Below are 17,272 nucleotides of genomic sequence, written 5' to 3'. Positions count from 1 at the left end.
TGGTCCGGATCCTGTTTCTGTTGATGGACATTAACACCAGGCATAGCAAACCTTTGGTTCGGCCTTTAATAGGGCTTTGAATGGTTTATATGGTGATATGTAAACTACATGTATAGGCTTACCAAGGATATAATATAGACCCTATTAATGTATACTGTACTGTTGATGTTCGTGATATTTCATGTCTAACAGCAGAGGGATTTGCCAGTGTTCTTCATGGATGTAGAAGTAATGAGCTTGGTCCTGTCTTAGGTACCCTAGAGGCTGTCATCACACGCATCAGGTATTCATTTGTTCTACTCATGTGTTAGAGTCTGTTTCCTCCTAAATCTATGTCATCTCCCTGTCTTCTTCATTACTTAAGATATTTCACTGTTACATAATGTCAGATGAATTCACATGTCAACCAAATTCACCCTTACTATTTGAAGAAAATGGTCAAGTACTCCTATTTAGTAATTCACCTGGCCCGGAGGTGATGAAGATGGGCTTCTTCTGTTTTGTAACACTAAAATGTTAAAATTGACCAGGTTTTGTCTTTCCTTAAACTACATAAATGTGTGTTTATATCCTTAACTGAGTTAAATGTACAGTTTTTGATATACTATATGCTATGAATTTATTGGAAATTATGGTTAAACCTGTCCTTCCAATGTTCACTTCTGTTTGCAAAGAGACACCCTTCCAGTTTTCAACTCATTTCTTTGAAACTTGGTAAGCCTCACCACCATAACAATAATACATGTTTTCCTGTTTAGTGAATGGCATTTTGTCATGGGCTACCACTATTTATTATCTTTAAAATTACAATCTCCCATTCTTTGAACAGATCTTGTTTTAAAATGTGTTGGCTTTATCACTGTAGCATGGAAGTTGTGTTTTTCTAAACAACATTTCTGGTTTCAACATTTTATGCTTCACGAAACTTAACTTTGCCCAAAGTTAAGCAAGGATCATGAAACTTGTTGTATACATTGGTCATACAAAGGTGATGTGCTCCAAATGCAGGGCCCTCAACCCCTCAATTACAGAGTTATTGTGCATTTTCTTGATCTTCATATCCAGTACATATCTTGGCTTGTATTTAAACAAGGATAATGAAAGTTTATGTATACATTGGTCACACTAAGACAGTGTGCAATGTACCAAATTCAGAGCCTGCAACTTCTTAATTACAGAGTTATTGCACTTTGCTAAATGTTTTGTGTCCAAGAGCGTAAAATATGCTTACATTTAATCTAGGATAAAGAAACTTGTATTAGAATTTTGTGCTCAGGTCATTAACTTTGCTCTCATTTAAGATAGAATGGTGAAACTTTGTGCATACATTGGTCATATTACGAGGATGTACAGTGTACCAAATTGAGTGCTCAAAATTCCTTAATTACATAGTATTATGTCTTTGTTTAAATTTTGTGTCCAATAAGGCTGTTTTCGAGGGGCATTCATCACTTTCACTTTTAAAACTCTGCATTTATTATGCATTTTACAGGAAAGCAGTTACACAAATGAATTTCATCTTAAAGTAAATATTCTATAACTAAATTATGATTTAGGGAAACAAAGAAGAAGACTGGAATGGAGAAGACTGTAGAAGACATGTACAATGTTCTACAGACAAGTGTCTTACCAGCTATAAAAACACTGTCATGCAGTCAGTCAGCCTCACCCTTACTGGCCGATACACTGGCTGGGCTCTCTTTGCTGGCTTTTGACAGGTACTGCACACACTGCAGAAAATGTCTGTCTACCTGGACCTGTAAAGTTGTTTGGGTTTTATTGAATTATTGCAATTTTATGTTTCTGTCCAGTCCAGATTTAGAAAAATAACCATTTAGTATCTTCTACTACAAAGGACAAAGCCATTATGTAATGTTGCACTACGTAAAGCAAAATCATCAACTGTGATTATAAGGCAGTATGTCCCGCAGATAGTCTGTGGCTAAAGAAATGGTTTGTCATGATTAAGTTAGGTGAGTTCAATATATAACATTCCAAAATATTTAGGCAAAATGTGAAAACCTTTTGAATCAAATTCTAAATTATAGGTGGAAATCAAATTTGAAAAAAAATTGGATTTATTAATGTGTGATGATTACTTTGTTCTGTTTGTAGCAAAAAGGAAGACTTTATCTGTTTAGTGAAGTTTGTACACGGTGGAAGTATCAACAGAAGGTATAATGATTGAACATTCAGATATAGTTAACTACTTTTTGGTAATAGTAGTACTATTGGACCATAGTAAGAACCATCTCCCCCCACCAACCCTCCACCCCCACAAATGTTTACTATCTGACTTTATAACTAGCTGTAGTGTCATTTTTTATATGTGAAGATATCTTTTCCTGACTCGTCTACTTTCAGGTGTTTCACATAATTATTTAGTATAATGTTTCATTGTTATATTTCGTGGATATTTAGAGTTATGGCCCTTGATTTTTTTCCAGTTTACATTTCTATAAATATATGATGGCTGTAGCTAACACTTCAGATATTTTCCCTACCATTTCAAATCTGAATGTATGTAACTGGTGAGTTATGTAACCCTGGTAAAATACTAGCCACAATATACCACTCGGCTAGAGAGAACTTCTCTGTAGCTCTGTAACCCTGGTAAAATACTAGCCACAATATACCACTCGGCTAGAGAGAACTTCTCTGTAGCTCTGTAACCCTGGTAAAATACTAGCCACAATATATCACTTGGCTAGAGAGAACTTCTCTGTAGCTCTGTAACCCTGGTAAAATACTAGCCACAATATATCACTTGGCTAGAGAGAACTTCTCTGTAGCTCTGTAACCCTGGTAAAATACTAGCCACAATATACCACTCGGCTAGAGAGAACTTCTCTGTAGCTCTGTAACCCTGGTAAAATACTAGCCACAATATACCACTCGGCTAGAGAGAACTTCTCTGTAGCTCTGTAACCCTGGTAAAATACTAGCCACACTATATCACTCGGCTAGAGAGAACTTCCCTTTAGCTCAATTGGTTGAGCATCAGACTAGTAAGCCAGGGGTCCCGGGTTCGATTCCTAGCAGAGGCATTGAAATAAATAATGACCGCTGTTACAGTTATGTTCCTTAAGGTAAACTGTCTGGATTGATTGCACATATTACACCTATCACATCAACCTCATTCTGTACTCATCAGCTTCTTCCTTTTATACCAAAGATACTTACTTCATACCTATTGTTTCTTAACCTGTAGTGTGTGCTGTCGTTTCTGGAGCCACTTGTTGCCAGCTGACGGCGTGATAACCGCCATGTCCAGTATGGTTCCAAACTACCAAACTGAGCTGATCCAAACGTGGATCAGTAGCACTGTGTTCTTACCAGCTCAATCTCAACACCTCATCACCATGAACAGGTCAGTCTGCAGTGATTCACTACACAGCAGGTGTGTAGAACCAATTGGTACAAGAGGTCAATCTCTCTGTTATCTATAAGAGAAACTTAGGTAGCTAGGACCAAAGATTGTCTAGAAACATGTTGAATTACCATAAAAATTCTCACTGGAAAAAATTCTCTGTGATCTATAGCCGATAAACACCTGTGTATACAAGTATAGTTTATTTACTCGATTTCAGGGAGATCCCTAGGTGTATACAGACACTCTTAAAATAAATAAGTTAAAGTAGCTTGTATTCTTTTCTGTTTCAATTCTAGTAAAAAATTTATGATTTTCGCAGAGACTGTTTTTAGCTGCTTTCCAGGATGGAAAAAATAAATCTACATTCCAGTGCTAAGTCATGTACTCATAGAATTTTCATGGGACTGACAGAATTTCTGGAAATACTTAAATTTTACAATATGGGATTCATTGTGTTTAGCAATGAAATTTAAAAGGACTCAGGAAAATATGTAAAACATTGATCACTGCCTGAACAATAAAATGAGTGGAGGAAACTTGATTCTGTTTCATGAAAACTGCAATAATTAATATTCATCAGGGATTTGTTTTTAGGTCATCTGACCGAAAGGTCTGCTGACCTATTGCGATCGCCTTTTGTCCAGCGTCCGTCGTAAACATTTTCAACTTCTTCTCAAGTTCTACATGTCTCATTGAAATGAAACTTACCTGAAATGATCATTGACATGATCCTGACCAAAGTTTGTTAATTTCTGGTTGGTCCGAAATCCAACATGGTTGCCATGGCCGCCATCTTGAAAACACGTTTTCGACTTATTCTCAAGTTCAAAGTTTGAAATCTTATATTTAATGTCAGATGACTGTTAAGGCCCATGGGCCTCTTGTTGTTAATTTTTATGGGTACACTTAATCCAGTAATTGATGTGTGGACAAAATGATAAACCATCTCAGATATGTGTTATCTTGAGGATTTATTCAGTACATGTATAGAAAATCAAGTGTCAACAAAATTGTATTTTTTATTGAAAACCAGGAAATTTGATAAAACAAAAACAGATTATTTTAAAGGACTTTGAATGTGTTATCAATTAAAATTTAATTCAGTGCTCTGATATTAACTGTAGGGCATATTTATGAATTATAATGATGTAAATAGTGATTTTATGATCTGTTGAGATTTTCTCTCTTATAAACTAATATTGACATATGTACAGTTTTAAAAAGAGATTATTGAACATGTCTAGTGCTGCGAGAGTAGATATAAATGTTTCGGTACCAGTCCCAAAAAATTTTGATACCCAGAGCATATGAATAAAGAGACTGTTTTTCTTCAGATTGTTTTTCTATTACTATTTTCATCACCAGGTGTATGCAGGCTCTTCCTGAAGTAAGAGACATGATGAAACAAGCTGGCATTAATAACAGTGAGATCACAGAGAAGTCAACTTGTCTGCACTTCATAAAGGCTATAGACCTAGTCTACACCAAAACAACGGTACATATCTTATACAGGATGATATGTACTGTCAAAGAAATGAAACAGTTTCACTTTGATAAAAAAAATTGTTCTGCAAGAATGATAATAGAAATTTGTTTTTCAAGAATTGTAGATTAACAATATGTCTTTATTTAGCACAAAGCTGTTATATTGGTGGCCACTGAATTTTTTATTGACATTCATAAAGTGCTTACAATGACGATAAAAAATGGTGCCTACAAAAAAAAAATTGCATACCCTGTGGTACCCTATACATCTTTTTTAGTATTCTGAAGATGTCTCCGAGACACTCAACATCAAGACGGCCATCCTCAGTACTCCAGTGGTTACACTCACTAATGCTCTCTGTACCCATGAAACATTACCTGGCAAAATTTAAGGTTTATGTGCAATATCTTGTATATAAGACAAGAAGACTAGTTTGATCCTTTGATGTACATCAAATGAATCTCCAGGTTGTGTAATGGTTTTGAAATTAGGTGTCTCTTTTCTGTAATCTTCAAAGGAGCATATCAGTCTGTGATTGATCAGTTTCTTTCTCCTCAAACCCACTCTAGACCAATCAGATTACTTCTGTGTACCTTCAATTTTGCCATAAATTGTTACAGAGGTGCAGAGAGCAAAAGTGATCATAACTGCCGAGTATTGAAGATGCAAGACGGTGTGCCATTGTGAATTGGCTACTCAATTTTATTCAACAGTTTGTGATAAACCAAAATGTTCCAGATTATTACACCTTATGTACCTATTAGTGATTATCAATTGAAGAGGTGTGGCAGAACAATGTTATCACCTTTACCTGTACCTGTAACTCAACTGAAAATAATTGTATGCAGTAATTTTATATGATAGTATCCTAAAATACATATGCCTTGATGTTCCCACCCATATTTGACTTCTATGTTCTTCTTACAGCTTTTGTAGTCACTCTAGCTAGAGTTGAAGATTAAGCCCCTATCAAGTTTTATCCTTCATCTTATGTCAAAATTTCACTGTGTTTAGGGCACCACCAAGCTATAAGTGTATCCCTTTTCCAGCTCTTGCGTCTAAGTTTCACCGTGCTTAGGTTACAACTAAGTTATAGTGGTTAAGTGGTTTGTGAACAAGATGTGGTATAAATAAGTTTTCCGCATCTTGCTCTTGTGGTGATAAACATAGCAACATCCTGCCATCACTCAAGCTACACCAAGTCAAGGAATAATTTAGGTTTATGCAAATTGATTTTAGTTAGCTGAGTCTGCTCAATATGCCAAATATGTTTATATTGTAACTGTAATAATAGGTTTAAATTTTGTGTGAATGTGAAAATGACCAGAATCTGCAGATATATATATGACATTATTCTCTTTTGATGTGTTTTGTGATATAAACTTTAAAATCGAGGACTTTTAACATAATTTTGGACCCAAAATCAGCAACATATATGTAGTACTCATATTCATTGCTGTGTTATTTGTTATAGCATCAGTTATATTATTGATAGTACTGTAATGACAACCAAATGTTTTTATTTTCAGATGTGGAAGGATCGAATACAACTGCGTGAGAAGGCTATGAACTACTTTTCTAACATACTACGACAGTTGTCACCGATATTACAAACCCTAAAGCCGGCAGAAACTCTTGCTAATGCGTATGCAGTGATGGGGTACATTGTGAAATGTTGTGCCCAGCTTCTCTTTATTCAAGTGAGTTTGTAAATACTGAATATGAATGATTAATCAAGAAATAAGGTAATACACACTACCTGAATTTATAGATCAACAGAAATTTGTCAAATAACAGGCAGTATTTGATCCCATCAAAATGGTGTCTGTGATTCATCCTTTTAGAACTAGTTGAACCCTGTCAAGCTTTTATTTATAATAATATGTAATATTGATATAGTGCTCTATACAGTTAAAAAGGTCATCTCTAAAGCACTTTCAAGCCATGTTTTAAAAATCTTATCTCTACTGTAAAAATTTACAAAAGACATCACATATATATCTATTATGATACAAATAAGTATGGGGTAAATTTTGGAAGAGTGCAAACTAATCAAGACACAGTTAAAACACTATTTACACATCAAATGCAAGTTTGAAGAGATATGTTATCAGTCTGGATTTGAATACTGTGAGTGAGTCACATTGACACAAGTGGCAAGGTAGATCATTCCACAACTGTGCTGCCTAGTGGTCAAAACAGCACACTCCGTATGTAGCAGTTCCTGTTTTAGGGACAATCAGCATATCACTAGACTGATCTCATTGTCCTTGCTGGAACATATGGAACAAGCAGTTCTTTAAAGTAGTCAGGAAAGGGTCCATGTAGGGCATTGTAAACATGTACTAGAAGTTTATACTGGCATCGGAACTCTACAGGCAACCAATGAAGTGACACAAACTCCAGTGTAATGTGGTCTCTCGTCTTTGTTCTTGTCACAAGTCGAGCTGCAGCATTTTGAACCTTTATACAACTTGAATTTTGCCTTTGGCAGCTCTGTTGATGTTGGATTTTAGATTTGTTTATATATTGGATGGTTTATATAGTGTAATTTTTATAAGCAGTTCTCTATCCCATGCAGAGGTTTTTCATTACATAAATTTGCCGTAAGTCCACAGCCTTATTTGGATTTGAATGATATATTTTTCTATGCAAATGAAATTAATTACGTGAGAATAAGGTAGATAGAGTGATACATTTTAAAGGTTGCATATTAGAAAGTTAAAGGCTTTTTTCTTCAATAAATTACAAACTTTTGTGTTGATGATTCATATAGTTTTCAATGTTTTAAGGTTTGTCAGTTAAACTATTCATATGAGAAAAGTGAAACCGCCACAGTATTTAATGTAAGACTGTTATAAGCTCCGACTCATTACCTGTGTCATCGGGTCTGGAACATACCTAGAGTATCCAAAGGTACATTTTCACCATGGGAGTCCCTCTTGGAAGAGTTGAATATTATATACTGTATTCGACTCAATAAGCGCCATGTCCTTATAAGCGCCCCCTCCCCCCTTCAGATACCTAAAAGTCTAGATTGACATACCTTTTAGTCAGGATCAAGAATTGTTTTAAGTCGGTTTTATTGCATTTAAAAAAACCAGTGATTTTATAAATACATGAAACCGTACAGTAGATTGCAATTTTTTAAGCACCCTGGGCACTTATTGTAACGAATATGGTATATGTAAAAAAAAAAAATGGAGTATGTGTATTAGCATTTTCACCTTTTTTGGTCTTCAAGGAATCTACAAGGTATATGGAGATGCAGATGGCTCTTTGTACAGTTGTTTGATGGAACCTTATAGAGAAAATATAACTTATTTATGAAAAGCTGATCCTTCCAACATAGATAAATCACCACCAAGTAATTTTATTCAAGTCTAGTTTATATGTTTCAAACGAGATTCATCAACGAAATCAAAAATATCTGACTGAATTTGTAGAAATTTCGATTTGACTTATTTGGAGTGTTAGGGTCGGGCCAGACATGTAAGATCCAGTTAAATATTACAAGTTTCCTTCCTATGGCAGTATATATCTATATTTTCACATACTCGTGAACAATATATATATTCTGCCAAACTGGTGAAAGATTTTTTATATTGAACAGGAAACTATTAAAAATCCTGCAGAATTATATTTTGTCATATGTGTGTGTGCCTGACATGACCTTGAGAAACAAAGAATGGTGTAAATATCCCAGAAGTTCTTTGTATTGAAATATTTGTTTGAAATATTTTGATTAAAATATTGTTGTTTTGTGTTGCTGTAGGCCAAGCCAGACTGTCCCCTGCCTAACATCATTAGTGCAATGGTTGTGCCTCACTTCCTCTTCAACTCTGACAAGGCTGTCAGCCCAGTTTTCCTGGCAGTAGCAAGGGATCACTTACATTTAGTATGATCAACTCTTCACACTAACTTTCATAAACAACATCAGATTAAAACAAACATAGATACCAAAAATGTAACAATAATTAACAGACCTTTTGATACATAACAAAGTTAAGCTTTGTTTAGAATTCTTTGAACTGTGCTGAAAAATTTCACCAAAACATTAGTTGAATTTGTATATCTTCCCAGTGTTACAACTCCTTTTATACACTCCTAACAAAACTGAAATCTAGATAATTTAATATACTTTAATATAAATAAAATTGAATTATGATTTTGATTTATAAAGGGAAGTTTCACTAAAATAACACTTATTTTATATGGTAATTATTGTGGAAATCAATAACTTTTAATTTAGATAATACAGTAATACTGTTGTAATACATACACAGGCAAATATTTGAATTTCTAACTATTTTTTCTTAATTCAAAACAATATTTAATGATAGGTTAAAAAGTTTAATCTTCTCATGTTCCATGCTTGCCTCTACTGCCTCAGCTAGCACATCAAAGCAATATATTGTATGTAATGATAGATAAACACAAAGCTGTTCAAACCAGACCTTATGATGATTAATTTTTCATGCCCTTACCTTATCACGGTCAGGGGCATATTTGGTTTTCCTTGACCATCATTTCTCATGGTTATGTTACCACCCATTTTCCCAGTAGTTGATACAGATATAGAACTGTTATTTTTCATGTAGTCATATAATGATAGTATGATGTGAAGTTCTGATTTACTTGGGTAGGACACTTTATTTTTATTTGTTACAAACATTCATCTTTAATAATTATGATTAAAATTTTTACTTAAACAATAAAACAAGAATCACGAAGTCTTGTCCGACTCTGATGAGAATTAAAAACTCCTGAAAATCTTTAAGCAGAACTTCGGTTTCCTTTCAAATTCTATTGTGCAAATTCTTCAGCCGGAACAGAGAACTAGTGATAAGTACTCTTACCAAAGTCAATAACCCAAAAAAGCTGATTGCGCATTTATATCACTCCGTCACTAATAAAGTATGTCAAGATTTCTCACTGCTTTATCAGTTTTTAGGTCATCTGACCGAAGGGTCTGATGACCTATTGCGATCACTTTTTGTCCGGCGTGGTCCATCGTAAACATTTTCAACTTCACCTCAAGTTCTGCATGTGTCATAGAGCTGAAACTTACCTGAAATGATCAGGACATGATCCTGACTAAAGTTTGTTAATTTCGGGTTGGTCCGAAATCCAACATGGCCGCCATCTTGAAAACACATTTTCGACTTCTTCTCAAGTTCAAAATTTGAAATCTTGTATTTTATGTCTCATAACCATTAAGGCCCGTGGGCCTCTTGTTTTATTTACACTTAATAATCATAGAGAGGCTATGTTAAAGACTAATTGATTCTGGTCTGAAGAAAAAACATTTCATGCAATCATTGGTTTTATTTCCATTGTTTTCTTCAGTTTGTGCGAGGTTTGGGGCGTCTTGATTATAAAAAAGCTCCATATGTACAGAGAAGGTTAAAGGATATTGTTTCAATTTACATTCCAAAGTTTTGGGTAAGTGTTTATACATATTTTATTTACATATATAGAAATGGTTTTTTTCCTTGACTATTTTCATGAGTTTTAAAAGTTTTAGTACAATGATATACTGACTTAATGTATCATAACTTAAACTTTGATTGGTAATGCATTGACTGCTAGAGGCAGCTTTACTTTGTATTCAATTTCTGTCAGTAATTGATGTCAAAACGTCAAACCAGTATTGACTAACAACTTCATATCTCACTTCTGTAGACAAGCAGCAGCTCTCTGTCGGTAGGAACAGCGTCTTCTGTACACCCTCTCGTGGTATGTGTTGATGCTTTTAGGCAAATGCTTTTTTTATCAAATAATTCAAGTCTAGATGCAAATTTCTTCATGTCACAAATTGTATAATATTGCCTTAATGAATGTTGTATAGCAGATTTTTAAGTCTTACTGAAATATCACATCACAGATTTTATAGTGTTGTGTTACTGAATTGTCACGTCACAAATTTATAGTGTTGTTTTAATTTGAAATGGTATGTAACTTTAATAGTGAATGGCTGAAATATTAATGCTTTTATAATGTCTCTGATATATTTCAGACCAACTGATAGTGATGGATATCATGTCATAGCTGTAACTGTGTTTTCCCTATTACTTATTGTCTCAGAGCTTTTAAATAACCATTGTGCAGGTGTCCTTGAAGGAGAGTTGTGTTCGACAGCCTATAGAATCTGCACTGGAGTTCAGGAAATTTCTGTTTGAAGCTGTACTTGAGAAGTTTCTAGTCCCCTCCCAATTCTCACTTCCACCAAACCACCACTTGGTATGTAGTATAATATCATGATTTTAACTTCAAAACTTTTCACATGTATGAAATTAATATTAGCTCATAAATTCAAATTTGGTTTTGGATTTTCCACAAAATTCAAAAGTTGTAGAGGATGGAGAGCAATGTATTACTTTATTGAAAGGTATACAACACATGAATTGTGATGAACACAATGAGCTATTTTGGGGTAAAAAAATTGAAATGTGTGTGAATTTTGAAGATGGTTGACATGTCCTCAAGTAATTAAAGAGATCTTGTACTTTCATATTAACCTTTTGTATCATGATCTCCCATTAATTTATTGTTAGTCTGCATTGTATTAACAGGAGTGCAGAATAGATATTCTAAGTCATACAACAATGATGTAGCGTAATGTTGGTACCATGATGTTGACCAACATTACATCAACACTTCCCCTGAGATTGCCTAATCAGGATATCCACATTTTTCATGACGCCATCGAACTGGTTTTGTTCATGCTTCCTGTCATGTTCTTCATTGACAATCATTTCACATCTGTTGAGCAATGTTCGTACAATGCCCAACTTCTGGTGTAAGGGGTGGTGCTGTTGGAAGTTGAGGTATTTTACCATTTCGTCACACTAATTTCGACCTTAGTGTACGAAGGATTGTAGTACTGCTTATTCCTTACCATCTTGTTCACTAAGTACATCAGTGCTAGTATGATCCACACTGGTCATTTGTCTGATGAAGGTGACTGTGCTGCACACTGGTCATTTGTCTGATGAAGGTGACTGTGCTGCACACTGGTCATTTGTCTGATGAAGATGACTGTGCTCCACACTGGTCATTTGTCTGATGAAGGTGACTGTGCTCCACACTGGTCATTTGTCTGATGAAGGTGACTGTGCTCCACACTGGTCATTTGTCTGATGAAGGTGACTGTGCTGCACACTGGTCATTTGTCTGATGAAGGTGACTGTGCTGCACACTGGTCATTTGTCTGATGAAGGTGACTGTGCTGCACACTGGTCATTTGTCTGATGAAGGTGACTGTGCTGCACACTGGTCATTTGTCTGATGAAGATGACTGTGCTCCACACTGGTCATTTGTCTGATGAAGGTGACTGTGCTCTACACTGGTCATTTGTCTGATGAAGGTGACTGGCTGGTCATTTGTCTGCTGAAGGTGACTGTGCTCCACACATTTGTGTGATTTGTGCTGGTCATTTGTCTGATGAAGGTGACTGTGCTGCACACTGGGTCTGATTGACTGTGCTGCACACTGGTCATTTGTCTGATGAAGATGACTGTGCTCCACACTGGTCATTTGTCTGATGAAGGTGACTGTGCTCCACACTGGTCATTTGTCTGATGAAGGTGACTGTGCTCCACACTGGTCATTTGTGTGATAAAGGTGACTGTATTCAACAAAATGTCACATTCTAATCTTCTACTGGTTGTGTTATTATAACTTCTGTTCTATCAACATGTGTATTTGTTGTTGGATTCTCACGAATTTTGGTATGCGGCTTTATTTATGTGAATTTATGTACACAAGACATCGCATGGATTTGATAAGCATTGGAATCTGTCCATTTCTACAAGAGTTGTAAGACTCTGAACGCTGGTACAAATGATCATTATGACATCCTCTCACAAGCATTGTTGATTTTGGTTTAGATATGAAAATCCAGTATGGCTGCCGTGACTTCTGATTGGCTGAAACATTTTCAACTCCTCAGAGCTTTTGGTGCCATTGACTTCTAACTTATGATAATCGTGACATTCCTCACAAATTTTGTTGATTTTGATGTGGATTGGAAAACCTAAAATGGCCGCTGTGGTTTCTAATTTGAAAAGATCTTTTTTCGAATGCTTATAAAGAAAGGCTGGTGCCATTGACTTTGAATTTGGTATAAATGATCCTTATGGAGTCCAAAATCAGTATTTTTATTTTTCATGCTGATCAAAAAATTCAAAATGGCCACTGTGTCTTCTGATTGGCTGAAACATCTAAATTTATTTTCAATAATGGATGGTGTAAATAAGCTGTGTCTTATTTTCAAATTTTAAGGGTATCTTAAATTAGTATCTGAAATGTAAATTTAGCTATTAAAATGAATGTTTTTTATCTTAAATTTGAAATGAATTTGAGTGATAGATGAATATCCATGATAACTTATCAGTCACCAAGATGGCATTCATTTTGACAATAAACCTGATTGATTTTCAAAGAAAGGCACATCTTACAAAATAATACATTTAGTGATGCTATATATCTTGCACTTTTCTGATTTTAACGTATTTTGTTCCTGTATATAAGGCTTTGCTGTTCCTCCGAGAGGTAATTGGTAGGACTAATAGTAAAGAGGTAGCAGTGAGGTGAGTATAGTTATCTACCAGTGTTCAGACTTGCCTTGATTTAACTGATCAGTATTCCAAGCAATTTAAAAAACAAAAAACTAGTTCAAGTAAAAAAAATGTAACTTAATTGACCTAGTACAAGACTTGCTTGTTTTTGTCTACCTGGAAAACTTATTACAAGTGTAATATGAATTGAAAACCTGGTAAGTATTCTGTCATAATAGTTATCACTACTTCATTGAACAGGGATACATTGACTGTGCTAGGCAGTGTCCTTACAGTGATGGTATTGTCTGACGTACAGTCAACGCACCAATGTGCTCAAAAAATAGCTACAAGACTACTGGAGGATTGTAAAGTCTTGCCTACCAACTCACCGTAAGTTAATTTTATTTAATTCTGTTTGTCTGATGCTAGTCAGCTTCAATAAATAAAGAATTTAGGTTTATAGTAATGTAAAAAAGATGGGAAAAAAATCTTTAAAAAAAATTCCATCTTCATAAACAATAAAAAATACATATATTTTCTGCAAAAATATGACAAAATCTGAAATTTTTGAAAACAAATGAAACATATTACAAGGATGGTGTTAATTTTTGCACGTTATACACATACATTGATTTGACTTATAATATATCAATGCAGTATTTCCCTTTAGTATGTGGGTCTTCTAAAAACCCATGAAAGTTTGTGCATGCTTATGTCAGTCAAGGTGCCTTCAACTTGACAGTGTATGTAAATTTTATTTGCACTTTCAAGACAATACAGAAATATTCATGTGACTGTGTGAATTATCTGCTTTTCTCAGAGCTGCTGTAACTGCTACATTAGAAGCATTTGTAACAGTTCACAAGAAAACTCATCTTGACCACTGTATTAAAGTACTGGACAAGGTGTCAAAAGCTGGGGGCATTTTTATCAGTAACCTACTCCCAAAGCTACAGCACTACATCGTTGACCACGAGTCTCACAGAGGAATTGGGTCCGACTCCAAACTCAGGTATGTCATTGTTATCAGAGTCTCACAGAGGAGCAGGGTCTGACTCCCAACTCAGGTATGTCATTGTTATCAGAATCTCACAGATTAGGGTCCCACTCTTAAATTAGGTATGTTATTATTATCAAAATGTAAAATCAGGTATGTCATTGTTGTCAAAATCTAAAATCAGGTATGTCCTTGTTGTCAAATTCTAAAATCAGGTATGTCATTGTTGTCAAAATGTAAAATCAGGTATGTCATTGTTGTCAAAATCTAAAATCAGGTATGTCATTGTTGTCAAAGTCTAAAATCAGGTATGTCATTGTTGTCAAAGTCTAAAATCAGGTATGTCATTGCTGTCAAAATGTAAAATCAGGTATGTCATTGTTGTCAAAATGTAAAATCAGGTATGTCATTGTTGTCAAAATCTAAAATCAGGTATGTCATTGTTGTCAAAATCTAAAATCAGGTATGTCATTGTTGTCAAAATCTAAAATCAGGTATGTCATTGTTATCAAAATCTCACAGGTGATGAGATCTAACAAAAAGCTCAAGTACACCCCAGCAACACTTTTGCATAGGAAAGGGGGTTTACTGGAAACTGTTTGTGTATGCATGTGTTCTTTCAGGTGTTTGCCCATAACAATATTGTGTATATAATTCCTCATAAACAGATTAAGTTCAGATTCACACCATACATACCATCACCACACAAATGTCTACATTTGAATAGATTTTAGTGGACATTGGTCAAGGTCATAGGTCACCATTAACCATTTTTGATATAAAAAATGCTTGTTTACAAGAACCCCCTGAACAAATTTAGGGTCATAAAAAATAATCATCTCATTATAACAACAAACACTTATTTTCTGATCCAGGGATGGAGGGTATATCTATATGAGCACCTGCTCAGCATGACTTACTGATCCAGGAATGGAGGGTAGATTTATTAGAGTACCTGCTCAGCATGACTTACTGATCCAGGGATGGAGGGTAGATTTATGTGAGCACCTGCTAACGATGACTTACTGATCCAGGGATGGAGGGTAGATTTATGTGAGCACCTGCTAACTATGACTTACTGATCCAGGGACGGAGGGTAGATTTATTAGAGTACCTGCTAACGATGACTAACTGATCCAGGGATGGAGGGTAGATTTATGTGAGCACCTGCTAACGATGACTTACTGATCCAGGGATGGAGGGTAGATTTATGTGAGCACCTGCTAACGATGACTTACTGATCCAGGGACGGAGGGTAGATTTATTAGAGTACCTGCTAACGATGACTTACTGATCCAGGGATGGAGGGTATATCTATGTGACCCCTTGCTGACTTTGATTTCCTGGTCCAGGAGTGAAGGGTATATCTATGTGACCCCTTGCTGGCTTTGATTTCCTGGTCCAGGGATGGAGGGTAAATCTATGAAAGGGACACTGCTGACTTTGAGTTACTGATCCAGGAGTGGAGGGTATATCTATGTGACCCCTTGCTGACTTTGATTTCCTGGTCCATGGTTGTGGGTAAATCTATGAGACGGACACTACTGACTTTGACTAATTCAGGGGTAGAGGGTGTATTTACATCAGCCCCTGTTCTCTTTGTTTGTGTTATTGTTTGAATCTCGTCGAACCTTATATTCCGACTCTGGGATCAGGTATATCAAGGCATCCTCAACAGAATCTATCATTCAGAGACAATACCAGACAACACACATTCTTTACTAACCACTGATGACTTATCCATTAGACTCAAAACTTGTGGAGGACCTCATTTTTCAGCCCATCTTCATGGGACTGATCAGATAAACAAAATAGTTGACAGGCAGCCATCATAGATTTTGACAATAAGTTTGTTATTGCTGTTTATAGAGAAATACTAGATGTATTCTCAATTTGCATTTGTAGGTGCCCCAATGAACCCTAGTATTGTCATTTTAATTATTAGACTGGTCAGATAAGCAAACAGACAACCATCTTAGATGGAATAGTTAAAGATTAATACTACTTTTTCTTGAGAGGTATTTTCAAATAAATTAAGATCAAACAATTTTGGGCACCACAAGTCCTCTGTAAACTCTTGTATTTGACCCTGCAAAGTTACATTCAAATGTGTTTACATGTACATTCCCAGATACATCTATGAGAGCTTGTGGAACATGGCTGTACCCTAAGACATTAAAACCAGAAAAGCATATTTCTCTCCTTTTGTGTTCATATTAATCATATTAGATTTATTCTTTTGCTTCAATATGCATTTCAAAATTCAAATTTGTTCTACTAACAAGTCCATTAGCCATTTTTGTTGTCTTTTTTTTTTTGTAAAAATCCAGTTGAACAGCATGTTAGCTGTAATAATTACAAGTAATGAAAATGTATAAAAATGAATGTATAACATGTATAATTGTCTTGTATTTTGTTTGTTTCTTTCAGACAAAACTACATCAGCCTATCAAAGAATGTTAGCTGTAAGCACACAGATGACATGTGACAACAGTTGTTTTAGGAGAAATGTTTTATTTATTCAATTATTGTCAATGCTTGTCAGAAACGTTATATGGCCAAGCTTGAAGGTACTGTCAGTATCTATAATGTTAATCAGCATTTGTAGAGCTTTTACTGTTGCCATGGGTACCTTCATACTTATTTTCATTTGTTTTGAAAATTGATGTAAGTCAAGCTTCCTACCAATGGAATGGCACCTGAAATGAAGTGATTGTGATGTCAATTGTTTTATGATTTTTAAATAAATCCCATGAAACAAAATATTCAAACTTATTGTTTTGCATTTTTAATATTATTTTCAAGTCTCCATTTTTCAGAAGAAATGAGACATCAGTTTCTGTGACCTCTT

At 35.1% G+C, this 17,272-nt stretch overlaps 1 protein-coding gene across 1 annotated transcript in view; it reads left to right on the top strand.

Annotated features, from left to right (window-relative positions):
- Positions 1–16,909, top strand: part of LOC132543362 (protein MMS22-like) — a 51,149-nt gene extending 34,240 nt beyond the window's left edge. Inside the window, exons 20-33 of the mRNA XM_060206857.1 lie at positions 193–283; positions 1,557–1,718; positions 2,116–2,175; positions 3,212–3,370; positions 4,739–4,868; positions 6,389–6,559; positions 8,635–8,757; positions 10,209–10,304; positions 10,545–10,598; positions 10,971–11,102; positions 13,396–13,454; positions 13,683–13,814; positions 14,245–14,436; positions 16,852–16,909. Of these exons, the coding sequence (XP_060062840.1) occupies positions 193–283; positions 1,557–1,718; positions 2,116–2,175; positions 3,212–3,370; positions 4,739–4,868; positions 6,389–6,559; positions 8,635–8,757; positions 10,209–10,304; positions 10,545–10,598; positions 10,971–11,102; positions 13,396–13,454; positions 13,683–13,814; positions 14,245–14,436; positions 16,852–16,909 (1,619 nt within the window). The remainder of the gene's footprint in view (positions 1–192; positions 284–1,556; positions 1,719–2,115; positions 2,176–3,211; positions 3,371–4,738; positions 4,869–6,388; positions 6,560–8,634; positions 8,758–10,208; positions 10,305–10,544; positions 10,599–10,970; positions 11,103–13,395; positions 13,455–13,682; positions 13,815–14,244; positions 14,437–16,851) is intronic.
- Positions 16,910–17,272: the final 363 nt, after the last annotated feature.

The sequence above is a fragment of the Ylistrum balloti genome, unplaced genomic scaffold (genome assembly GCF_031769215.1).
Source record: "Ylistrum balloti isolate Yb309-2 unplaced genomic scaffold, AGI_CSIRO_Ybal_v1 Utg369580, whole genome shotgun sequence".
In the NCBI taxonomy this organism is placed as follows: domain Eukaryota; kingdom Metazoa; phylum Mollusca; class Bivalvia; order Pectinida; family Pectinidae; genus Ylistrum; species Ylistrum balloti.
The sequence above is the reverse complement of the archived record's forward strand: the minus strand, read 5'-3'. Positions and strand labels throughout refer to the sequence as shown.